This window comes from Pseudorca crassidens, chromosome 2, assembly GCF_039906515.1.
Source record: "Pseudorca crassidens isolate mPseCra1 chromosome 2, mPseCra1.hap1, whole genome shotgun sequence".
Lineage (NCBI taxonomy): Eukaryota > Metazoa > Chordata > Mammalia > Artiodactyla > Delphinidae > Pseudorca > Pseudorca crassidens.
In genome coordinates, this window is record NC_090297.1 from 152685692 (window position 1) to 152713057 (window position 27366).

General features: G+C 43.0%; 1 protein-coding gene across 1 annotated transcript; it reads left to right on the forward strand.

The window, feature by feature from the left end:
• The first annotated feature begins 23996 nt into the window (after positions 1-23996).
• Positions 23997-26911, forward strand: MYOG (myogenin). The gene is made up of 3 exons (XM_067729382.1): positions 23997-24542; positions 25318-25399; positions 26013-26911. The coding sequence occupies exons 1-3, from the start codon at positions 23997-23999 to the stop codon at positions 26132-26134; spliced, it is 750 nt and encodes a 249-aa protein (XP_067585483.1). The 3' UTR covers positions 26135-26911.
• The last annotated feature ends 455 nt before the right edge of the window (positions 26912-27366 follow it).

The following is a 27366-nucleotide window of genomic DNA, read 5'->3' on the forward strand; positions in this document are numbered from 1 at the left end:
CTATATATAGGAAACCCTAAAGATTCCACACAAAAACTACTAGAATTGATCAATGAATTCAGGAAGGTAGCAGGATACAAGATTAACATGCAGAAATCAGTTCCATTTCTTTACAGTAACAGTGAAATATCAGAAAGAGAACGTTAAAAAAAAAAAACCTTTTAAGATTGCACTAACAAAAATACTTAGGAATAAACCTGACCAAGGAGGTGAAAGAGTTATATGCTGAGAACTGTAAAACATTAATAAAGGAAACTAAAGATGATTCAAAGAAATGGAAAGATATTCTGTGCTCTTGGATTGGAAAAATTAATATTGTTAAAATGGCCATACTAGCCAAAGCATTATACAGATTTAATGTGATCCCTATCAAATTACCCATGACATTTTTCACAGAACTAGAAAAAATAATCCTGAAATTTATATGGAACCACAGGAGACCCAGAACTACTAAAGCAATCCTGAGGAAAAAGAACAAAGCATAACCCTCCCAGACTTCAGACAATGCTACAAAGTTACAGTAATCAAAACAGTGTGGTATTGGCACTAAAACAGGTATACAGATCAATAGAACAGGATAGAGAGCTTAGAAATAAACCCACACCTATGGATAATTAATCTTTGACAAAATAGGCAAGAATATACAATAAGGAAAAGACAGTACCTTCAGCAAGTCATGCTGGGAAAGCTGGACAGTTGCATGTAAATTAATGAAGTGAGAATACACCCTCACACCATACACAAAATGGCTTAAAGACTTAAACATAAGATAAGACACCATAAAACTCCTAGAAGAGAACTTAGGCAAAACATTCTCTTATATAAATTGTACAAATGTTTTCTTAGGTCAGTCTGCCAAGGCAATAGAAATAAAAACAAAAATAAACAAATGGGACCTAATCAAATTTACAAGCTTTTGCACAGCAAAGGAAACTATAAACAAAACAAAAAGACGAGGTATGGAATGAGAGAAAACATTTGCAAACAATGTAATTGACAAGGACTTAATTTCCAAAATATACAGACAGCTCATACAACTCAACAAAAACAAAAAAACAAACAACCTAATTGAACTATGAGCAGAAGACCTAAATAGACATTTCTCCAAACAAGACATACAGGTGGCCAACAGGCACATGAAAAGATGCTCAACATTGCTAATGATTAGAGAAACGCAAATCAAAACTACAATGAGGTATCACCTCATACCAGTCAAAATGGCCATTATTAAAAAGTCTACAAATAACAAATGCTAGAGAGGGTGTGGAGATAAGTAGTAGTATTGCCACCTACACCATTGGTGGCAATGTAAGTTGGTACAGCCACTATGGAAAACAGTATGGAAGTTCCTCAGAAAACTAAAAATAGATTCACTATATGATCCAGCAATCCTACTCCTGGATATATATCCAGACGAACCTATAATTTGAAAAGATACATGCACTATTCACAATAGCCAAGACATGGAAACAACCTAAATGTCCATCAATAGATGAATGGATAATGAAGATGTGGTACATGTATATGAGTGAATACTACTCAGCCATGAAAAAGAATGAAATAATGCCATTTGCAGTAACATGGATGCAAGTAGAGGTTATCATACTAAGTGAAGTAAGTCAAAAAGAGAAAGACAAATACCATATGATATCACTTATATGTGGAATCTAAAATATGACATAAATGAACTTATCTCCAAAGCAGAATCAGATTCACAGACATAGACAACAGACCTGTGGTTGCCAAGGGGGTGGGATGGAGGAGGGCTGGACTGGGAGCTTGGGGTTAGTAGATGTAAACAATTACATATAGAATAGATGGACAAAAAGTTCCTACCATATAGCACAGGGAACTATGTTCAATGTCCTTGGATAAACCATAATGGAAAAGAATATAAAAAAGAACCTATATATGTATACATTAGTCACTGCTGTACAGCAGAAATTAACACAACATTGTAAATCAATTACACTTCAATAAAAAAAAAAACAGACTGAAAATCGATGTTTTAACCTTTGAACTTAAGAAATTCAAATCACCTCACACTCATACCTGTCAGAGTGGCTATCGTCAGAATGACCACAGATAACAAATACTGGCGAGGATGTGGAGAAAAGGGAAACTAGAATACTGTAAGTGGGAACGTAAATTTTTGCTGCCACTATGTAAAACAGTATAGAGGCTCCTCAAAAAACTAAAAACAGAACTATCATATTATTCAGCAATTCTACTCTGGGTATGTGTCAGGAGAAAACAAACAAACAAAGAAAACAAATCTGAAAAGATGTAGGTACTCCAAAGTTCACAGCAGCATTATTTACAATAGCCAAGATATGGAAGCAACTTAACTGTCCATCAGCAGATGAATGGATAAAAAATATGTCGTATATATATACAATGGAATATTACTCATCCATAAAAAAGAATGAAAATTTTGCCATTTGCAACAACATGAATGGTCCTGGAGGATATTATTCCTAAGCAAATAAGTCAGAAAAAGACAAATACTCTCTGTTATCACTTATATGCAGGATCTAAAAAATGAAACAACGAATGAATATAACAAAACAGAAATAGACTCACAGATATAGAGAACAAACTAGTGGTTACCGGTGGGGGGAAGAAAGGGGGAGGGGCAAGAGAGGGGTAAGGGATTAAGAGGTACAAACTACTATGTATAAAACAAATAAGATACAAGGACACAGCGTACAGTACAGGGAATACAGCAAATTTTTACAATAACTTTAAATGGAGTATAAATTATAAAAATATTTAATCACTATGCTGTACACCCAAAACTAATATAATATTGTAAATCAACTATAATTAAAAAATAAATAAAAGAAATTCAAGAAAGAACAATAGATTAAACCCAAAGAAATTGAAGGAAGAAAATGATAAGAACCAGAATTAATAAAATAGAAAATAAACTCAAAGAAATTGAAGGAAGAAAATGATAAGAACCAGAATTAATAAAATAGAAAACAATATAGCGGATCAATAATATCAAATTTTGTTTCTTGAAAAGTCTAATAAAACTGCTGAAACTCTGGCAAGAATGATCAAGTGAAAAAAAGAAGACACAACTCAAAAATATCAGGAATATAAAGGGAGGACACAAATTTACATAGGCTATAAGGGCTTTAAGAAGATAATATTAAGAAAAATTTTGTGCCAAATATTTGAAAATTTAGTTGAAATGGAAAATTTTCTAAAAAAAAAAAAACTTACCAAAACTAACTCAAGAAGAAAAAACTCTGAATAGTCTTTTAGCCAGTAAAGAAATTGAGTCAGTAGTTCTACCAAAAATTCAAGAATTAAGTAATTCCAATCTTACAAAAACTCTTCCAGAAATATAAACAATGAAAAATTGTGAACTCATTTTATGAACCTAGAATAATCTTAATACCAAATCTAGATTTTAAAAAAGCATGAGAACAGAATTTTAGGCCATTTTGTTTATTAACACACATGCAAAATCTAAACAAAATATTAGCAACCAGATAGAGCAACATGTAAAAATGTACTACATCTTGACAGAGATAGGTTAATCCTAGAAATAAAAGTTGCCTTATAATTGTTTTAAAAAAATAATTAATACAATTCACCATATTAACAGACTAAAGGAGAAAAATCATCTTACTTGCTGCTGAAAAAAGCATTTGATTGATTCTCCATTCATGATAAAAACTCTCAGCAAACTAGAAGTAGAAGGAAATTGATAAAAGATAGCTTTTTAAAACTCACAGTGGGGCTTCCCTGGTGGCGCAGTGGTTGAGAGTCCGCCTGCCGATGCAGGGGACAATGGGTTCGTGTCCCGGTCCGGGAAGCTCCCACATGCTGCGGAGTGGCTGGGCCCATGAGCCATGGCCGCTGAGCCTGCGCGTCCGGAGCCTGTGCTCCGCAACGGGAGAGGCCACAACAGTGAGAGGCCCACGTACCGCAAAAAAAAAAAAAAAAAAAACCTCACAGTGAACATTACTCTTAATGGTAAATACTTGAAATCTTCTCTACTAGACCAGGAACAAGAGGAGAATGTACATTATCACCCCACTGACCTAGAAGTTTTAAGCAAGACACAGAGGAGGGAAAGGAGAAAAGGAAGAGAGAGAGGAAAGTTGTAAGAATTAATAAGGAGGAACCAAAATTGTTATTTTTCACAGGTGATAAGATCATCTATTGGCAAATCCTAAGAAATCCACAGGTAAATGATTAGTATAAATACAAGCGTTTTGCCAGGTTACTGGCCAAAAAAATCAATATACGAAGATCAATTTCACTTAATTTTATTTCCATGAACCAGCAAAAACAGATAAAGAATGTAACCTTTAAAACTATAGCCATTTAAAATAACATCAAAATATAAGTAACTAGGAATAAATCTAACAAAAGACTGCAAGATTTTTATGAAGAAATATTTAAAACTTTATTGAAAAAACATTAAAGGAAAATTATTATTTCATGTAACAAACACTTGTGCAGAACCCACTGCATGTCAAGTAATTCTAATGCTTTACAATTATTAACCTAATAAATCCTCATAACCACTCCTATGAGAAAGGGACTTTTATTATAATCATCCCATTTACAGTTAAGGAAACTAGAAAATATCACAAAGTTACAAATCCACTGAGTGACAGAGGTAGGATTTGAACCAAAGCAGCTTGGCTATAGAATCTTGTATTAGGTTGTCTTTCTTGGTGAAAAAAATAAAAAAATAAATGGAGAGAGACATCCTATTTATGGTTTAGAATACACAAAATATAAATATATCAGTTCTCCTCAAAATTATAAGGATGCCAAATTCTCCTCAAAATTATTTTATAGTTTCAATGCAATTCCAATAAAAATTCCAAGAGATGCCATTGTGGTTCAGGTGCAGCATCCAACAAGGTTTTGAAGTTCACCTGCAGTGCAGGGGGCAAATCAGATAACTGCTGTGACCCATGTAGAAGCCAAGGACTGGGCTGTCCCATTTATTAAGCACCTACTATATTCTAGTCACTGCTCTAGACACTAGGATACAGTGATGAACAAGATAGACAAGGTACTTGCTCTCATTGAGTTTTTCATCTAAGAGGGAATATATGTCTACCTCTGGAAAAATAACTGGCATCAGATTACTCCTCACACTGAGAACTTTAAAAGCTGGATTAAAGTGTTTGAAGGCACAAAGCTGGCAGCCATGACTTGAAGAGCCAAGGTCCAAAGCAAAGGGAAATGTGCTCCTTTGAGCCCAACACTCTAAAGACAATTTTCTATCAAGACAAATGTGCCTAAGTTGCACACATGTGAGGAAAAGCTTCAAGAAAGCAAGTAGAAAACAATAAATGCTGGAGAGGGTGTCTAATTGCAACAGTGCAACAATTGCACTGTTGGTGGGAATGTAAATTGATACAGCCACTATGGAGAACAGTATGGAGGTTCCTTAAAAAACTAAAAATAGAACTACCATACGACCCAGCAATCCCACTACTAGTCATATACCCTGAGAAAACCATAATTCAAAAAGAGTCATGTACCACAATGTTCATTGCAGCTCTATTTACAATAGCCAGGAGGTAGAACCAACCTAAGTGTCCATTGACAGATGAATGGATAAAGAAGATGTGGCACATATATACAATGGAATATTACTCAGCCATAAAAAGAAATGAAACTGAGTAATTTGTAGTGAGGTGGATGGACCTAGAGTCTGTCATACAGAGTGAAGTAAGTCAGAAAGAGAAAAACAAATACCATATGCTAACACATATATATGGAATCTAAAAAATAAAAGGTCATGAAGAACCTAGGGGCAAGACGGGAATAAAGACGCAGACCTACTAGAGAATGGTCTTGAGGATACGGGGAGGCAGAAGGGACAAAGTGAGAGAGTGGCATGTACATATATACACTCCCAAATGTAAAATAGATAGCTAGTGGGAAGTAGCCACATAGCACAGGGAGATCAGCTCGGTGACCACCTAGAGGGGTGGGATAGAGAGGGTAGGAGGGAGGGAGATGCAAGAGGGAAGAGATATGGGGATATATGTATATGTATAGCTGATTCACTTTGTTATACAGCAGAAACTAACACACCATTGTAAAGCAATTATACTCCAATAAAGATGTTAAAAATAAAATAAAATAAAAAGCAAAAAAAAAAAAAAGAAAGCAAGTAGAAACTTTTGGTAATGCTTGTGGATCAGGGGAGACAAAATTAGAGTTCAGGGCCCCAGGCTTTCAGTTTAGCCACCAGATAGCCTAGAATTAAGGATAACATGGAAACAGATAAGTCTCAATTGGATCAAGTTAATCTGATCATAACCTACCACAAGATAATTAAAGCCTTACTTGGAGGAAGTTAACATCATTGAGTGCTTCTACAGTTTATGAGAAAAACAATATCCAGCAAATAATTGAAAACTGACAAAATAAGAAAGATTAAAATCCAAGAAAAAGACCCCTCCCTCCAAAAGAAAACACAGACACATAGGTGATTCAGATTTTTTATTTACCAGATACAGACTTTAAAATAATTATGATTAATGTATTTAAGAAAATAATTTGAATTGAATGGAAGTTCTGGGACTGAAAAATACAATACCATAAATTAAGAATTAATTTGATGAGTTTAACAGCAGATTAGACAAAGCAAAAGAGAGTATTGGTAAATTGGAAGATGAAGCAATAGAAAATATTCAGATTAAAATACATACCCCCAAAAGGGTGGAAAATGTGCGAGACATATAGTACATAGTTAAAATCCCAACATAACGTGTAATTGGAGTGCCAGAGGAAAGGGAAAAGAATAAGACAGATGCAGTATATGAAGAGATACTTCACATAGAAGTATTCCAAATCTTAGAATATTTCAAAATGAAACCACAGACTGAAGAACATCCATAAAACCACCCTCCCCCCCAAATCTAAATATATCATAGTAAACTAGAGAAAACAAAACCAAAGAGAATATGTTAAAAGGAGGCAGAGTAAAAACAAACATTGTTGCAAAGGAGCAACTATAGTACAATTAGTGAACTTTTCAAGAGAAACAATGAAAGCCAGATGACAATGGAATGACATCTTTAAAGTGTGGAAAACAAATAACCATATGTAGCATTTTACAAACAGCAAAAATAACCTTGGAGTGACATCAGCAAGATGGCAGAGTAAGAGATAGCAGCACTTTTCTCCCAACAAATAACAGACAGCTATCTACAAACAAAAATAGCTCTGGGAGGGCCCAAGAGTCCAGTTAAGAACTACAGCAACACCATGGAACAAAAAACAAAGACAATCTTCCACACCAGATTATTAGGGAGATTATTAGGGAGATTGGCTTGACTGAGATGTCTGGAGATGACTAGGAATAAAGGAGAAGGGAAGGAGCTATAAGTATCAGTGTCATCACAGTTCCCAGGGGCCTGCTCTGTGGAGAACTCTGGAAGACTTTGTCACTAAGGACCTCAACAGCTCCCATGACAGCTGCAGGCTCCCCACAACTTTCACAACAGAGGACCCTGTAGTGTTCATTGTCACAGATCTCAGAGGCCTGCTCCACAGAAGACATGGACAGCTTTCATCACTGAGGTAACCAACAGCTTCACATCACACACAAAACTCAGTTCCAGACAAAGAGACCTAATGTAAAGGTTAAACAATAAAATTTCTGGAAGAAAACAGAAAAGAGTACTTTCATGACCTTGCAGTAGGCAAATATTTCTTAAATAGGAACTAAAAGCATTAACTCTAAAGGAAAAGAAGCGGAAAGGCATCTTAAGAGAGTGAAAAGGCAAACCAGAGTGGGAAAAGATATTTGTAATACATATATCTGACAAAGGACTCCTACTGAGAATATATGAGGAGCCCTTAAACACCTACAATCAATAAGAAAATGACAAACAATCCAATGGAAACATGGGCAAAATACTTGAAGAGGAATTTCACAAATGAAGGAATCTGAATAGCCAAAGAAAAATCTCAAAAAATATTCATTAGTCATCAGGGATATGCAGATTTTAACCACAAGAGATGCCATTTTGTTCCCTCCAGATAAACAAACAAACAAACAAAAATTAAGTCGGAAAATATCATCATTAGTGGAAGTATAAATTGGTGCAAATACCTTGGAAAACAGTTTTTACATTATCTATCAAGGTTTAAGATGCATATACTCTGCGAGCCAGCAATTCTATTTCTATGTATATAGCCTAGAGCAACTCTTCCACACATGCATCAGCAGACATGAAGAAGAATATTCGTTGTAGCATAGTATTCAGTACTCTCAAACTGGGAAACAATTAGTTTCTATCAGCAATAGAATTGAGAAGTTAGTTGTGATGTATTCACACAATGGAATTCTGCACTACAAAGAAAAGAAAATGAATTGCAGTACACATAACACAGATGAAAGAAGTTAGTCACAAGAGAAGATGTACACTTTGACTCCACTGATAAAGTATTCAGAAACACATAAAATCAAATATTATGCCAGTTAGGGATTAAAAACATGATAAAACTGTAAAGAAAACCAAAAGAATTATAATCACAAAATTAATGATGAGGGTTACCTCAGATTAAGGAGGGAATGGATGAGATCAGGGAGGCATTCAAAGGCAATGCTGTCATGTTTTCTTTTTTAAACTGGATGGTGGGAATACAAGTGTTTGTTAAATTGTTTTTATACTGTATACCTTATAAATAAATAATAATTTATAATTAGTAAATTTTGATACAATTAAAACTTTGTCTTTTATGTGAATATATGTAAATTATATATTTACATATAAATATATATAAAATATAAATCTTTAATACAGATTTCTCATCATGTGGCTCATGATGGAAAAAACATGGCTGCCTCTGTATCAGGTTTCACTAAGGAGCAGACCACAGTTGTTGACATTGTCTCCAGGAAGGCCCTGTTGAAATGCTCTTCCTAAGAAGAGGGAATGTTCTAACCATTCTGTTTATATAGAATATAACACTGGCTCAGGCTGCCATAACAAAATACCATAGACTGGGTGGCTTAAATAGCAGAAATTTATTTTCTCACAGTTCTGGAAGCTGGAAGTCCAAGATTAGGGTGCCAGCATGTTCAGATTCTGGTGAAGACTCTCTTCCTGGCTTGCAGACATCTGCCTTCTTGCTCTGGTCATATGGCCTTTTTTCAGTGCAGGTAGAGAGAAAGCAAGTTCTCTGGTACCTCTTCTTATAAGGGCACTAATCCACTCATGAGGGTCCCACCCTCATGACCTCATCTAACATTTCCTCCCAAAGGCCCCATCTCCAAATATCATCACATTATCATATCATTCACATATGAACTTGGTGGGGACAAAACATTCAGTCCATAACATATGGTCACCCAGATTAGCTAATTATCACTTTGGCAGGTTGAGAGGAGCTGAGGCGCAGAGGCCTTATGCAGAATATGTGTTTTTAGGGGTAGGGAATGAGAGTGAAGAAAGATCTCAAGGTCTCTCACCTTATTCCCTCCAACAAGGCTGAGGGCTTGCTTAGCTCTAGGGACTTAGAAAGCCATTGCTTCTGAGTCCCTTTGCCTTGGGTGATACCTGTCTCACAGTCCCCTCACATTTTCTGTGCACATTCCATCTGCCTTGCAGCTGCTGGTCCTGCCCGGCCAAGGGTTGAGGAGGGAGTACACTGTTTCCATGCAATTTCCTTAAACGGGCACTTCCTTCTTAAGAGAACTGTTCCCCAGAGATTTCCTCAATATTTGCAATGACAGAAAGTCCACACACAGGCTTGGGGTTGGGGAAGAAGGCACAAAAGGGAAGAGATTTAAACTCCAAAGCAGAGAAAATTAAAATCCTGCCAGAAGCAGAATAAGATGGGGAAGGATAGGGAAGCTTCTGCTTTTGGTCTCAGTATTGGGGTTTCAGAGAACAGATGGCTGGGGGTTATTTATAACTTATAACAGGCAGAGCTGAGATCCGTGAAATGCCAGTGGCTTGGCTGACAATGGATGAAGCCAGGGTAAGGACTGAGACCTCCACAAGGACTCCTAGAATGTGGGTTTTGGTGTATTTGGCGAGGGGGTGTTCCACCATGGAAAGGTTATGGAGCCTGAGCTCCATCCTCCAGGTTAGGTGGGAAGCCCTCCCAAGAATCGCTACTTTTAGGAATAATAATAGTCCCACTAATAATAATAACTAACATGTTATTAGCTGACTGGGTGCCAGGCACTAAGGTAAGTGCATTTATTTGTAAAATGAGAAAACTGAGGCTTAGCGAGGGTAAGTAACCATCCTAAGACCTCATAGCTGTAAGTAGTGAAGTTCTCTGTCTGGCACCCTGGCTTGTGTGGGACGGGGGAGAGGCAAAGGGTCTAGATATCTTCCCCTGTCACATCAGCCCTTAGCAACCTAAAGAGGCAAGATCACAGGGATAGAAATCTGGACCAGGAACGTTGATGGGGGTGGGGAAGGGGCCAGGGAACTAGCAGACCCAGGAGATGCGCAGAAGGGCAGCTCTGAACAATGCACGTGTGTGTGTATATCCAGGTGATCACCCAGATAAAGGCAGTGTGATTATAAGTAGAAGACATTAAATGCTTATTAAATAAATAAATCCTGGCTCTTGAGGACAAGGCAGGCAGGGGTTGAAGCCCAATATGGCTTATTCCATTCTGCCATCTGTCACCTCAGGCAGGCCACTTCCTCCTCTCTAGTTCTCAGTCTTTCCTCTTTAAAACAAGACAGTTGGTCTAAGGTTCTTCCCAGCTCTGATTATCTATGCATCTATGATTTCACTGTAGTTAGCAAATGTGGGGAAGAGGAGTGTTGGGGATATTGGAGGTCAAAAGTCAAGATCTTGGCTATCAACCTCCAAGGCCAAGAACCAAGCCTTGGCAAGAACAGCCAGCAAGAGCAAAGCGAAAGGAAGACAAGTCAGGAGGCGCCATCTGTTCTGTGTGGCAGGGAGTGAGGTGCCATGAGCACCACTGATCATGCCAACATCCACTCCCAGGGCTATGCGCTGGTGCCAGGCATGCCCGCCAATTGGTGGATAGAATGCTCCCAAATTCATGACTCCAGGAGCGAGGCTGGCTGTCTCAGAATAAACAAAGCGCCAAGGCAACTTGATGCAGCTCATCTACTCCTCAGAATGCAACAATCCTTTTTAAGGTCAAGGTGTCGGGCTTCTTGCCTCTATTAGTCTACAATTCTATGTCCCTCTGAGTCACATCTTCGTTTTTATTCCCCAAAGGGTATCAGTAACATCCAAAGGGCCAGGAATTCACCCCAGGTCACAAAGCACGTGGGCCATGATGTTCAGGTCAACCCAGAGGAGAAGTGACCCTGAACTCTCACTCTGTGCCATAGAAGGGACTTGCTTTGATGGGTTTCATTGTTTAGCTCAGCTAATTAGTAAGCATGTAGTGTGCAGCCACCATGTGCACTTGCTGGGTACCTACTATATACCCAATCTGAAGAGGAGTTGGTTACCAAGGTCATCCAAGGCCTGAGTCTGAGGTAGCAGACCATAATGGAAAAGACTGTCCACTGAATTTGAGGTTGGTCAGGCTGGGTTCTAATCCTGCATCTATCCTCAGTCAGTACCATTAGAAAATTTCTTAACTAGAACTCGCAGTCTGAAAATTGTAAGATACCTGCTTCATAGAATCATTGTAGGGACAAAATAGTGCCTGGCAAACAGGAAAGTCCTAAATGATGATGTAGCTGTTGATGATGACATGGTGATGATGGTCACATTGTCCCCCCTGAGTCAATCCTACTTCAGGCCCAGGGTACTTCCCTGACTATCCAACACCCACTGGGTGATACTAGATGGAGAATGCAGCTGGCTATGGGTTCAGGAATACAAGAAAACATTTCCCCTCACTCCTGGACCAGGAAGCGTGAGACCTTCACTAGCAAACAAAGGAAACTGTCACTTTCAGAAATCTGGATACAGTCAAGAAAGATGAGAAAGACAACTGGAGACTTCGGAAGCCAGACACAGGTTTGTGAAAGCAGCCCTATTAAGAGAACAGGGATGAAGGAACAGGGTGAGGGAAGGGCAGGTGCCTGAGATCCTATCCCAGTCTAGTCCCCTGACCCACCTCCCAAGACCTCGACTTCCCCATCTATAAATGCAGAAAAGCAAACTATAGGCTGAAGTGGCTATGGCTAGAAATTTGAAGTCAGGGCTATGTCTCCATCATTATGGAGCCAAGATGGGGTGGGGACATGGAACATACGAGCTGGTGAACGTTTTGATGTGTGAATTCCATGGGTGGTCTGAGAGTGAGGCTTGGAACTTTAGGAATGGAAACAGCCTGCTGAGGAAAAGTCCCTGGACCCAGGAAGCAAGTTTAACCCAACTACACACTTACTTCCAGGAGGCCACATGCTTTCAGAGGCAGAAAAGCAAATGGGTCCTGCTTTGGGCTGGCCCAAGCTCCCACAAAGAGGGGAATGCAGAGAGGCAATATGGCTCAGGGAAAATACTCCAGGCACCAGGATCTGGAGAGTGGAATGCAGTGTTCCCACAGCTCGCTATGCAGGGAACGTAGCAGATGGAACTGCCCTGACTTGGGGAAACATTTGGGTCCTTGTCACACTGACTCACTGTAGAGGATTGTGAGGAGGGCCTGGAGACAGACTAACAAAAGAAAAGGTCAGGAAAGGGAAAGCCAGGAAGCTGTGCTGAAGTTTCCTAGGATCCTTCCAGAGGCCTTGAGCAGGTAGTGACAAAAGGTCAAACTGGATGGGACCTTCCAGAACACCGAATCTAATTCTTTCATTTTACAGATCGGGAAACTAAGGCCCCTAGAGAAGTCAGCATAGCACAATTGAAAGAGGCTGTGGAGTCAGGGAAACATGAACTAACCGCTTAAAAGCTGTGTGATTTAGTACAAATTTCTTAACTTCTCTGAGCCTTAGATTGCTTCTTCGTAAAGGGACTGTGTCACTTGTAAGAAGTGAGTGAGGTAATGTATGTAGACCACTTAGCATAGTGGCCAACTCACAGTAGAGACTCAGTAAATATTAGCTTCTGTTTCTCAAGGTCACATTGGGGTTATCAGCAGACCTAGGACTAGAGTATAGATGTCCTGACTCTTGACCCAATGAGTTACACATTCTACCATCCAGCTACAGAAGAGTGTCGAAGACAAAACATGCCTGTGACGTGCCGTTAGAGATGGGGTAGGGAGGGGATAAAGCGATGTTAGAAGGGATTTTCTCATGACCAAAGAATGGGAATGTATTACCAAAGGTTCCATTTTGGGAACTTATTTAAGTGTGTTCTTGGAATGGATTAAAGGCTGCGAGTGAACTAAATGTCATCTTGATGACCTGTTTGGCTCACAGATGCAGGAATCAACTTACCAGAGGCAGGGCTGGTTATACTGTTCTCTAAACCCCCCAAAAGGAAGGAAATGAATATGCAATCATTCATTCAACAAACATTTATTGAGTACATGATATGCTCAGAGAAACAGGGTTTCTAGTTACCATTTTGCCTATGAGGAAATGAAAGTTCCAAGATATTAAATGAATAAAAGGCCATACAGCTAGCAAGTGTCAGGACTAGGATTCAATGCCAACTTGATCTGATCTTTGCCCTGCACCACATTGCATCTCCTGTCTTCTGACAGAGAGAAAGGAGTAAGATTGTGTCTGGGGCTGACATCCTCAGAATGGTGTGCATGGACAGAAGGTCTAGGGAGAACACCCGGCTTGCCCCTTCCTAAGAGCAGAAGTAGTCCTTGGAGGCTGCCTTGTGACCTTGTCCCTGGAGCTGTGAGCTTGCTGTGGGGGCCACCCTGCCCTGGGTAGGAATCTCTGTCTAGAATCCCATGGCTTTCTCAACCAGGATAAGACCTCTCCCAGGACCACTCCCCAAGACAAACTCGCTGCCCAGGAGCTCCACTGGGACTGACATATTCACACCCAGAGTGATTAGGGGCAGGCAAAGAAGGAAATTCAGGCATAGACACAGTTCCTGTGTGAAGGGAGAGATATCAGGTAGCTCTCACTCTTTAGGGAGATTCAGCCCCTTTCCCCAGAGAGCTCCCAGGAATAGAATAAACACTACTTGTGCTCTTAGAGACCTCCCAGTCTGATGGGGGACACACAGACAAAGGTACGTTCAATAACAATCATGGAGCTAAAGCTTACTGAGTACATACTATATGAAAAAGCATTCATATAAATATGAACTCATTTAATCCAAACAAGAACTTTATGAGAGAGGTCTTATTTTTATCCTTGTTAAACAGATGAAGAAATGGAGGTGCAGAGAGGTCAAGCCACTTACACAGCTAGAAAGTGATAATGCTAGGATTAAAACCCAGGCAGTCTGGCTCAAGGGTCTCTAAAATAAAAGAGAAAGAAAAAGCAAGCCCCTAGGCAGTGCTGGACAGTCTGGGGATACTCTAACTACTGGTGATTCCAGGTGACCAGCAACAGTGGTTCTGGTCCAAGAAGGCTGCCTCAGGAGCATGGGCAGTCTTAAGGCTTGTTTGGAGCTCAGGGCCCAGGGATAAGGGTCAGAAAGCAGGCCTGGGGCAGAAAGCAGGGCTGCTGAGATTAGCAAGCCAGAAGCGAGGGCAGTGAAGGTGAGACTCCTAGAGGAGGAAGACCAGGTAGTCTTGTGAAAAGTTTAGATAGAGCACCTGAGAAAGGCCCATGAGCCTGCCATGGAGAGAGCTGGCTAGGGACAGAGGAGCCCCAGAACAGAGAGGAATTAGGGTTGGGGAGAACACAAGGAAACATCCAATGGGAGATTTTCCATAGGGAAGGCTCTTGAGCACCAAGCCTGAAAGTAATATTGGGGATGGGGAGTTGATAAGGAGACAACAGCACGTCAACAGCTGAGCCACATACTCCCCTAACCCCAAGCCCGACAAGCCCTCTCTCTGAGGCACCCATCTCAAATGCTCTAACTAGTTGACTGCTAAATAACATACTGATCATGAGCTGGGCATTGGCATTAGAGAGATATGAGTTTCTGGTCCTAGCTTTACGACTCACCAGCTGCCTACCCTCTCTGAATTCTGGGTCCTCATCTGCAAAATGGTGGTAATAGTAACTTTAAGGAATTATTGCGAGGATTAAATGAATTACAGATTATCTAGCACTTAACATAGGGCCTGGAAGAAAGGGCTCAATAGGTAATGACCCATGAGTTATTTAAAAGTTTAATTTCCAAATATTTTGGGGGTTTTCTAGAAATTTCTGTTGTTGATTTCTAATTTAATCACATTGCGGTCAGAGCACATGCTCTCTATTATCAATATTTTTAATTTTATTGAGACTTGTTTTGTGGTCCAGCATATCTCAACCTTGTGCAGCTGTTGTTGGGTGGAATATCCTACTAATATCAATTGGCAAAATTGATTGATAAAGTCGTTTAAGTCTTCTATTTCCATGTTGATTTTATCTACTTGTTCTATGAATTACTGAGAGAGGATTTTTGAAATCTCTAGCTAAAATTTTGGATTTGTCTCTTTCTCCCTTCAGTTTTGTCCTTATGTATTTTGCTTTATGCATTAATTTTTGCTTTATGTATTTTGAAGGTCTGTTATTAGGTACATATACATTTAAGACTAACATGTTTTACTGATAAATTGAGCCCTTTATCATTATATAATGTATCCCTTTATGCCAAGTAATATTTTGTTCTGAAACCTACTTTTTCTGATATTAATACAGCCACTCCAGGTTTCTTATGATTAGTGTTCTCATGGTATATATTTTTCTATCATTTTTCTATCTCAACCTATCTGTGTATTTGTGTCATTAGTTTCTTCTAGACAGCCTATATTTGGATCTTATTTTTTTTAATCTAGCTGATTTATATTTAATGCAATTATAGATATGGTTGGGTATAAATCTACCATCTTACTAATTGTTTTCAATTTATCCTATTACTCTTCATTCCTTTTTGCCTCTTTTCCTGTCTTCTTCCAGATTAACTGAGTATTTAATATTCCAATTTATCTCCAGTATTGACTTATTAGCTATAGCTCTATGTTTTATTTTTTAGTAGTTGCTCTAGTTTTGACAATATTCTTCTTTAACTTATTACAGGTAATGTTACACCACTTCACATATAAGTAGCATTACCTGCTACTTTCAGGTAATGTTACACCACTTCACATATAAGTAAGAACCCTACAACAACAGTATACTTCTTTTCCCACCTTCCATTCTCTGTGCTATTGTTGTCGTATATTTTATTTTTATGTTATAAACCCTACAGTACATTGTTATTATTTTTGCTTTAAATAGACAACTATCTTTTAAAAAATTTTTTTAATGAGGGGGGGAAATTCTTTTTATATTTACCCACATGTTTACCACTTCTGATGCTCTTCATTCCTTTATGTAGATGCAAGTTTCAATTTTGTATCATTTTCCTTCTGCCTAAAGAACTTCCTTTAACGTTTATTATAGTGAGTATCTCCTGATGATAAATTCTGCCAGCTTATCTTTATTTGAAAAAAAGTCTTTATTTCACCTTCATTCTTGAAAGATATTTTTTGTTGGGTACAGAATTCTTGTTTGATAGATTTTCTTTTCTTTCAGCACTTTAAAGATATTGTTCTACTATCTTCTGTCCCTCATAGTATCTGATGATAAATCAGCAGCTTTAAAAAATCTTTGTTCTTCTAGACATAATGTGCCTCTTTTTCTCTGACTGCTTTAAAAATTTTCTCTTTATCACTGATTTTCAGAAGTTTGATTATGATGTTCCTTGGTGTGGTTTTCTTTCTTTTTATCCTTTCTGGGGTTCATTAAGTGACTTAGATTTGTGAGTTCATAGTTTCCATTAAATCTGTAAAAATTTTAGTCCTTATTTCTTCTAATATTTTTCTGTCCCTTTCTGGGACTTCAATTACATGTCTGTTAGTCCACTTGATATTGTCCCACATGTCAGTGAAGCTCTTTTTTAAATAATTTTTCTCTGTGTTTCATTTTTTATTTTTCCTATTGCTTTGTATAGAGATTCAATGAACTCTTTCCCTGCAATGTCTCATCTGCTATTAATCTGTTATGAACTGAATGTTTGTATTCACCCCCCCTCCCAATTCATATGTTGAAACCCTAATCCCTCAATATAATCAACGTAATTGTATTGATATTTGAAGATGGGGCTTTGGAGAGTTAATTAGGTCATGAGGGTGGGGGCCTCATCTCATGGGATTATTACCCTTATAAGAAGAAACACCAGAGAGCTTGATCTCTCTTTCTGTGCACCAGGGAAAGGTCATGTGAGCACACAGCATGAAGGCAACCATCTGCAAATCAGGAAGAGAGCTCTCACCAGAACCCAACCATGCTGGTACCCTGATTACAGACTTCTAGCCTCCAGAGCTGTGAGAAAATAAAATTCTGTTTAAGCCATCCAGTCTAGGGTATTTTGTTATAGCAGCCAAAGCAGACTAATACATAATCCTATCCAGTGAAATTTTGATTTCTTTTTATATCTTCTATTTCTCTCTTCATTATGCTCATGTTTTTCTTTAAATCCTTAAGCGTATTGAGCATATTTATAATAGCTCTTTTAATGTCCCTATCTGCTAATTCTATCATCTCTATCATTTCTGGGTCAACTGACTATTTCAATTTACTAGTTTTTCTCCTGATTGTAAGTCACATTTTTTTCTGCTTCTTTGCTGCCTACTAACTTTTGACTGAATAACTGACATTGTGAATTTTATATAACTGAGTGTTGAATTTTATCATATTCCTTTGAAGAGTGTTGGACTTTGTTCTGGCAGGAAGTTAAGTTAGCTCGACCCTTTGCTTGAGGCTTATTTTTAAACTTTTTAAAAGCAGATCTAGAGTACCTTTTACTTCATTTTACTACTAAGGTGTGACTGTTTTGTGAGGTTCTTGCTAAAACTAGTGGAAGTTCAAACAATTCCTGGCTTTATGTGAAGCTAGGAATTGTTAAGATACAGAGGGGAACAGAGGTTGAGGGGCTTTTGACTAATTGGATTTGGAAGGATAAGAGATAGAGAGGAACTACTGGGTGGTGGCATTAGTCATCTACAGTAAATAGGTGGCAAAACCACTATGGTTGGCAAGGAAGACAGTACTCATCATCCCCATTTTAAAGATAGAAAAATGAATCCCAAAGGGGAAGAGATTTGCCTCAAACCATACAGCCTGGGACATGGCAGAAGAGATCCTATCCCCTACACCCGGCCACCTGACTTCCTATCCCACAAGGTTCCCTCCACATCAGTCTAGAGACTTGCGCACCCCTGCAGGAACCTAGGAAAAGCTGGGTGCCTGAGTTCCAGAGAGAGGAATGCAGGGAGGGTCTTCTAGCACATTCTGGGAAGAGGTGGCTATTGGGAGAGGTATTGGGGAGGAGAAGACAGAGCTGGGAGAAAAGCAAAGGCACCTCCACCCAGTCAGCAGCTGCTCCCAAATATGTCACAACTTGTCAAAGAGGCAGAAATAGAAGCTGTCCAGGGAGTAGAAGGGGGGTGGGGTGGCATGCTAGGGCTCTCGGCCCACAAGGAGGGCAGAATTGAGAGGCTGGAAGGGAAGGGAGACAGGAGAGGGGCTGCGGTTCAGAGATGAGTATGACAAATACATGCCAGGCAGTTCTAGGTAGGCTGAAATGGGTCCAGAGAACATTCCAGTTGCCTTTCAGTGAGATTAAATATGGGAGCAGAAGTGGAGATGGGAAGGGACAAAATATCCAAGGAAACCTGCCCTCTCTGATCCTATGAGCTCACCTTCAGAGCTAGGTCCGATTCAAACAACACTCAAAACAGCCCTCCTACCCCCGACCCCAGGAGCACTTCCTCCAGCCCCACATGCTGAGTCAGAAAAAGAATGTCACCTCTCAAAGGGCCGTTTGAATCATTCAATCCAGTATCTGGATTTACAAACAGGGGAGTTGAGAACCAGAGAGGAGAAATGACAGTAATATGCCCTGACTCCTTATCCAGGGTTTCTTCTTCCTCTTTCCCTGAACTTTCTCACAGTATTTGTCTCAACCAGGAGCTGAAGTTCCAGCCCTCATAGGGATTTCATAAGAAATCCTCACCTATATTTCCAAAGGCCCTCAGGTTCACACTGCCACACACTCTCCTAAGCTCTGGTCTGGTTATTTAAAAAACTAGTTCTGTGCTTTGTGTCTACCAATCACCTCTCCATGACCCTAACTTCCCGAGGACCTATCCCCTTCCACCTCCAGACCTGCACTTCCCCACCCCAAGGCCAGAGATTCTTGATGAATGAGCCTGGCTCTGAGCTCCAGATTCCAGGCAGGGACGGATTTCCCAGCGGTTATTTGATGCGCAGTTCTCAATGGAAACAATGTGTGGCCTCTGGAGGCCTGGAGCCCTCCCCTCCCCCTCATCTCTCCACCCTGGCTCCCATCTGCCTCCAAACCTCTCCTCCTGTCTCAAGCCCTCAGGATTCCCCCTGGTCTCCCCAGCCTATTGTCTCTCACCCTTCTCTTGTGTCTTCTTTTCATCTCTCCATCACTATCTCTCCTGATGTCTCTCTCAGCGCTCCATTTGAAACCTAGAGCACCTCCAGTTCCCTCACTGCCTCCCACCTGTGGCCTCAGGCTCACCTGGAAAGCATGTACTCACCTGAAGCACCCTTCTTCACCTGTCAGCCTCAGAGAGGGAGAGGAGGCACCTTCATTCAGCCCCGAGGCCTAAGAGGCAGTCCAAGAGCTTTAGGTAGTCCAAGAGCCAACACTCGTGTTCACACTTCTGACATTGGTGCTCTGTGCACCCAGTATGTAGAAGGAAGAAGGTGCACTAGCTGATCCTTAGACTATCTTACACCTCTGACATTCTATGATTCTGTGATCTGTTCTCACCCTGCTACAAAGCCCCACAAATAATGCTGATTTGCATGACCTGTTCTTGCATCTAGGTCCTATTGAAATTTACATGCATTTCCGCCACCCACCTCCCGCCTGGTCCTCATCCATAATACCAGAGAACTAGCCTAGGCAAACAAAATGTGGGGCCTGTTTGGAGAAGCCAGAGGCTCCCATTCTTCCAGAACCTTCTCCTTGATCCTCTATACCTAGGCACGTGAGACTCTGGGATGGGAAACTTGCTTTGATGCGAGTCAAGTAAACTAGCAGCCCAGGTCAGCCCCCTGTGAGGTCAGTAGGGACTGGAAGATGCTGGGAGTCGGAAGGTTGGGACTGGGTATGCAGCAGATGTGGAAGGATAGAGTCAGGAGCAGGTGAAGGGGATCGCTGAGCATTTTGAAATCCAAGCACTACCATGCAAATGAGATCAGCCCAGCATGCAAATAGACAGAGTCCAGTTGAGACAGTCAGGGTGGGGGCACAAACAACCTGGCCCTGGAGCCCGAGCCAGGGATAAGGGCTTCCTCTGGAGGGAGCAGGACTGCTGGAGGAGGAGGCTACAGTCAGAGCAGGGGGCCCTGAGTGCCCAAGCCAGCAGGGGTGAGGATTAAGGCCTGACGCCCTGCTGTCAAGTTAGAGCTGATGGATCACCACTGGTGGCAGAGCACAAAGGCTGTTCTGTGCTTGGCACCAATGTGTTCCCATCCATCAGAGGGCAGTTTTCATGGGGTGGAGGAATATGCAGGGGGAGCCTCTAGGGGCAGCTTTTCCTCAGCTCAGTTCTAAGAGAGGAACAAGGAGAGAAAAGGGTCAATCGCTCCATTAGGGTTCTGAGGTGAGAGACACCTGGGCCACCCTATCTTCTCAGTCCTGGAAGGGTCTGTGCCTCACAGCTGGGACTTAACATAGTCCCCAAGCCACTCACTTAGACAGACATACACAAACACATCCACAGACAGGGAGGGATTCATTGAAACCTAGACACACAAGGTCACCCCTAACCTCCCAGTCCTGCCCTCACATTTGGTCAGAGGCAAAGGTCACACAGATCTAAGGCCAAACTCACACCCAGACTGAGGGCAGGGACTGATCTTATTTGCTGCTCTTGCCTATGTCCAGTCATGCCTGGGGAATAATAGAGAGTGGGCTCTCAGGAAATTGAGTTGAGCAGAGAAAGGAGTAAATGAATAAATTCCTTCTCTGGATTATAGTAGCATTTTTCTAGCCTACTCTATTATCACCTACTTTGTATAATCATCTTCCTCACTCAACTGTGAGTACCTGGCAGGCAGAAAGACCACATCTTATTCACATCAGTGACTCTCACACTCAGCACAAGGTGCACAATACCTGTTCCTTGAATGAAAGAGTGAATGAATAAATATATACACACGTGGGGTGGGGCCAGGTTTTCCCTGCTGTTTTGGTCCCCTAGAAGCAATGAAGACAGCTAGGGAAATAGCCTGAGGGAGAGGCCAGGAGTGGAGAAGAGGACAAAGCAAGTAAGGGGACTAATGTTTTGGAGGTGTTTCCATGTGCCAGGTGCCCTTTCATCAATACAACAACCACTCCCCTATAATACACATGTACCATCCCTTTACCAGCTGAAACATACATCCTCTCCCAGCTGAATCCATCCCCTTGCCTCTGAGTGGCTTGTTCAGGTCTTCAGCGCTTCACGCCGGGGTCATTGTCATGGTCTTCTATGCCATCTCCTTGCCTCAGATTTTCAAGTCCCTCCATTCTGCCTAGGTGGGCCTCCTCTCATCTTTTGCAGGCTTGTCCAATCATCCACTTACCTGAACCCTAAGCTCCATACAAACCCATCTACCCAATGCTCCCTTCACCCTCCTCTCCTCTTCTCATCCAAATCCTACCTTTTCTCCAAGACCGCCCAGGGCTCTCCTCCCCTTCCAGCCTTTGGTGATTTTGATTTTCTGTAAACTTCAACACTCATTTGATGAACCCACTCATTTACAATTGGTCGTGGCCCCCATGTTTACTGCTGAATTAAAATAGCTCTCTCTTGCATTGTAATTTAACATTCACACAGTGTCCACACTCATCAACTAGAGAGTAAGATCCTAGAAATAATCACAGAACAAGCCCAGTTCTCCTGCTTCCATTTTTAGAGGATGTGGGCACATTGTTTAGGGGCGAGGCAGACTGGATCCCAAGGACAAAATAATGCAATTTCTGGGTTTCTATAGTAACTTCAACATCACTTTTTTTCTCAGCGCTCAGAGGATTAGAGTGTAAACTGAGACAAGGGTTTTCTTTTATTTTTTCTTTTCTTGATGGGATGTATGTTAGAAATAGAGATTCTTCTTCAGCCTATCTGGTCTGAGTCAAAGCAAGGTTTACAACCCACAGCCCCCAGGCTGCCACTCTGTATCACAGTGGTAAGGCCCAAAACCAAATGAAGACCTTGCTGCTCCCCCTCAAAATGCTTGGGTTTTTAAAAAAAATTGTCTAGTTATGTCCCCTCCTCATCTCTGTTCCTTACCCCAAAAGGACATCGGCATTTTCCTGGCTCCTCACCACAGACAATGAGACGGAGGAAAGCTGGGTTTTTCAAGCTCCATTCAGATCTCACCTTCTCTGTGAAGTCTCCCCTGAGTCCCTAGCACAGTTCCTCTTCTTCTTGTTATCCTTGCCACTGCTTGGAACTTATAACATGTGCCTCACCTGTCTTAGGAAGAGGAATCAGACTTAGTCCAGAGTGTCCTAGGGAAAAAAACTGGGACCACAGGACAGAAGATAGTAGAGGGAGCAGATTGCAGTTCAAAACCCAGAAGGTCTCCCTGCACATCAGTGGAATGGGCTGCCTTGTGAGGACAACAGACGTCGGACAATGGCCACCTGGGAAGGGGATTCGGACATCAGGGGTTGGGTAGAACCAGGTGACCAGCAGGGTCTACTAGATGGTAAGGTCCTCAAGGGTAGAGACCCTGCCTTGAGCATCCCTGTAATCCTTCAGTCCCAAGATTGAGCCTTGTTCACTGCTGATTTCTGAGGCCCCCCTACTATATTGGGACCACTGTCCTCTCAGACCCCAAATCTTCTGCTGAGAGATGTCCGTGGACGAAGAAGCCCGAAGATTAAGTAGTCCCTCCTCCACCTGATATTTGAGATCTGCATGATATATGTAAAGCTGATGGCTCAGAAGGGAAGACCAGAACAACCAAGCCAAGTGGTCAAGGAGAGGGCATATTTAAACTGAGTTTGAAGGTCTCTGCTTTCTCTCCTTTCTACCCCATCCACAGTGAGGAGCCAGGAAAATCCTGGTGTCTAAATGGGGCAGGAAACAGAGCTGAAGAGGTGCCATGGGAGGACAGATAAATGATTCAGAGTGAGAAAGGGAGGAGACAGAGGGCTCAGTTGATCTTGACCTTGCCTCTGTGGGGAAGGTGGAGATGTGTAGACTGCTAAGTTCTAATCTCTGCTCTGACCCCGGCCAGCTGTATTAAAGAGAAAACTTCCACTGACACATACCAAAAAAGAAAAATAAGACCAAAAAATTCCTTTTGTCTCAATTTATCCCCAATCACATGAGACTTAAGTGACATATGATGTCAAAGCTTCTTTGAAAACCCAGAAGTTGAATCCATCTGCCAATCCTTGTTACCTCGGACACTGAGTATCAATACATGCCCCAAATTTAAAGCACTCTCACCCTCTGGGAGGAGAATCTTTCTAAGAGTTTCATCTGACTGATATAGTCTGGGTAAGGTGCTGTGAGGAAGCAGGGGGATGAATAAGTTGACTTCTTAAGGCCCCTTCCAGCCTAAACCTACCCCTTCCTTACTCCTCCCTCCACCCCCATCCCGCCTCTTTGGGACTAGAAGCAGGCAGGCCGCCCAGCTAGGAGTAATTGAAAGGAGCAGATGAGAGGAGAATGTGTGTCCTCCCCTACCTCCCCAGCCCCCATGGAGGCTGTTGAGAAATGAAAACTAGTCAAATTACACCCAATGGCCTCCCTACCCGTGCACAAGAGCCGGATGGGGGTAGGCTGGCTGGGGGCAGGGGTGGGGGCGCACAGGGGGAGAGGGAAGGGGAATCACATCTAATCCACTGTAAACGTCTTGATGTGCAGCAACAGCTTAGAGGGGGCTCAGGTTTCTGTGGCGTTGGCTATATTTATCTCTGGTTCCATGCCAGCGGGGAGGGTTTAAATGGCACCCAGCAGTTGGCGCGAGGGGCTGCAGGAGCTTGGGGGCTGGTGGCAGGAACAAGTCTTTTCTGACCCCATGGAGCTGTATGAGACATCCCCCTACTTCTACCAGGAACCCCACTTCTATGACGGGGAAAACTACCTGCCCGTCCACCTCCAGGGCTTCGAGCCACCAGGCTATGAGCGGACTGAGCTCAGCCTGAGCCCCGAGGCCCGAGTGCCCCTCGAAGACAAGGGGCTAGGGACCCCCGAGCACTGCCCAGGCCAGTGCCTGCCGTGGGCGTGTAAGGTGTGCAAGAGGAAGTCGGTGTCTGTGGACCGGCGGCGGGCGGCCACGCTGAGGGAGAAGCGCAGGCTCAAGAAGGTGAATGAGGCCTTTGAGGCCCTGAAGAGGAGCACCCTGCTCAACCCCAACCAGCGGCTGCCCAAGGTGGAGATCCTGCGCAGTGCCATCCAGTACATCGAGCGCCTGCAGGCCCTGCTCAGCTCCCTCAACCAGGAGGAGCGCGATCTCCGCTACCGAGGCGGGGGCGGACCCCAACCAGGGGTAAGTGGCCACCCCACCCACCTGCCCCAGGGGGGAGGGGGGGCAGCAGGCACCTGGATAACCTTGGAGGACCCCGCGGTGGGGCTCAGTCAGATGGCTAGAGCAGGAGCCAGACAGGGTCTTAGGAGGCTGCAGCATGCCTTCCTTTGTTAGAGCTAGGCTGCCCAGCTGACCTCCTGTGTCTCTGTGTCCTTTCCAGACAAGATAAAGGCAGTGGGGAGAAGAAGCATGTGGAGGGGGGTGGAACGGGACTGACGGAGGGATCCAGGAGCAAGTCCAAAGTCAGCTGGATGAGGGGGAAGACAGGGTCTAAAAGTCAAGGCCAAGTGTACCTGAGAAGACTGCTTTGCCCCTCACCCGACCCCCTCCTGGGTATGGCTGAGCAAAGAGCAAACCCACTCAGTCTCTCTTATGGAACCCCAACAGGCCTGCACAAAAGCGGCCCTGGTTGGGGCAGACATTCTGCCTCCTTCACCCTTATCCCAAGGTCAAGAAAACCACAGACCCCCTTAGGCTGGGTGTCCTATGAGGGCAGAATCACCACGCAGCATGGATGCTAGGAATGGCCCTGAAGCAGGGGCTCTGTGGCCAGAGAAAGGCATGAAGGGAGGTGATTTTGAAGATTCTGGAACAGGGGGTGGGCCAGGCTGGAGGGCTGCAGCTTGTGGCCCACCCTCCAACCCCACCACAGGTACTTCTGCCCATTGGGACTGGACGAAGAGACACCACCAGGAATGGCAGTGCCCTGACCTTGGGCCTTTGCCCTGTCTTGCAGGTGCCCAGTGAATGCAGCTCCCATAGTGCCTCCTGCAGTCCAGAGTGGGGCAGTGCACTGGAGTTTGGTCCCAACCCAGGGGGTAAGTGAGACCAGGACCCTGGTTACTTTGACTCAAACCCCACAGGCTATCTCTAAGCCCAGTTCTCCCCTCTTATCTTACTCCCTGCTCTAGTCCTCGTCCCTTGGCCTCTCTAGGGACCTTTTGAACCCAGGGCCCCAAATGGTGGGCTAGAAGGCCATGTGTCTCCATGAAGCCTTGACCAGCTAAGGAGTTGTCTAGGCCTCCTGCAACTCCCCAGCTGGTGCCTGGTAGATGACCTTCCCCACGGAGAGGACAATGTCCCTGCCCCAAGGGTCCCTGGGAATTGCTGAGTCAGTGCTGCAAAACTGGGCCAGCAAAGGGCAGTTCTAGTCTCCCAGGATACACCATTCTGGCTCCACTTCAGAATAACTGCTTCCGAATTCTAACCCCACCAGGGGATATCAGAGAGATCACACTGACGTTCACACACACATCTGCACACACACGTGCACATAGCACTAGGAAAGGCATGGGCTGGGGAGTAGGACCCTGAGCTTTTCTCACCCAGCTTTCCGGGAAAACCTGTGCCACTCCAAAGGGCTCAGCCCCTGTCTTGGGTCTTCACACACTTTTATCACCCAGGTAACATCTTCCTACCTTCTGCTTACAGATCATCTGCTCACAGCTGACCCTACGGATGTCCACAATCTGCACTCCCTCACCTCCATCGTGGACAGCATCACCGTGGAGGATGTCGCCGTGGCCTTCCCAGATGAAACCATGCCCAACTGAGATTGTCTGCCAAAATGGGCAACCATGAGAGCCCCCCAAGCTGGCCACAGATGCCACCACTTCTGCAGCAGGGCTCTCCTAAGCCAGGCTGTCCTGATGCCAGGAAGCCAGCCTTGGGGCTGCAAATGCCAGACTATCCCCCTCCTCATCCATGTAAGGTTAACCCACCACCCAGAGAGGGAATGGATGCTCTCATTTAGCTAACTCCTTAGAGCAGAGAGCAGTTCTGTTTCCAGGGAGATAAAGCAGGGGACCGGAGTGCCCCCTTGTGTAAGCCCCCTGGCTCAGGGGGCAACTCAGGAGCTTCCCTTTGATCATAATGCAGCCTCCAATTCCACCCCGTGAAAAGATACACTTTGAGAGACGAAGACAGTGTCCTGACCTGGACAGACTATGTACATCTCCTGTTGTTGTCTCTTCCTATGCCAGGGTTAGGCTGGGCCTGCCCTGAATTGAGAGAAGGGAGAGGAACAATCCTCTGTTCCCAAGTCACTGGGGGGGCCAAGCTTTTGCAGTGAATGCTGGGAACCTTCCAATGGTTTTATGTTTTGTTTTGTTTTGTGTGTTGTTTGTAAAGCTGCCATCTGACCAAGGTCTCTGTGCTGACGTTGCCAGGGACAGGTGGGGGTGGGGGGTGGGCAGGGACTCCTGGGGTGATTTATTTTGTTAACTAAGCATCGTGTGGTTTTGCCATTGTTTTGTATATTTTTTTTCTTTTTTTTTGCTAACTTATTTGGATTTCTTTTTTAAAAAATGAATAAAGACTGGGTGCTAGAAGAGTGTCTGTGATGATATAGAGGGAGGAGATGACTAATGCTATAGCCTCTCCCACCTCAGTGGTCCAGACACGTGGCAGGGCCAGGGCTTGTGGAGCAGATGGGGCTCCAAAAGCGTCAGAGGCACCATGTTGCTGGTGGTCACTAGGTGCTGGGATCCCTGCTCTTTTTACCATTACAAAGGAAGCCAGGTCTGGTCCATTGGCCAGGCGAAGACAAGATTCTACAGAAATCCTTGTGGGACATGCAGGAAATTCTGTTGAGCATTCTGTTGCACTCTAATTCATAGACACTGTTCACAGTCTACTACACTCCATCTTATATCCCAATAGGTCCATTCCCTTCCAATTAACTGAGCATGCTCACATGCCTAGCACTCAGACCACAGCCAGCAGACAGGGGTGTAGAGCTGGAATTTGTGGGTTTCCCCTCTCTTATCCCTGCCTCTCCTCTGGT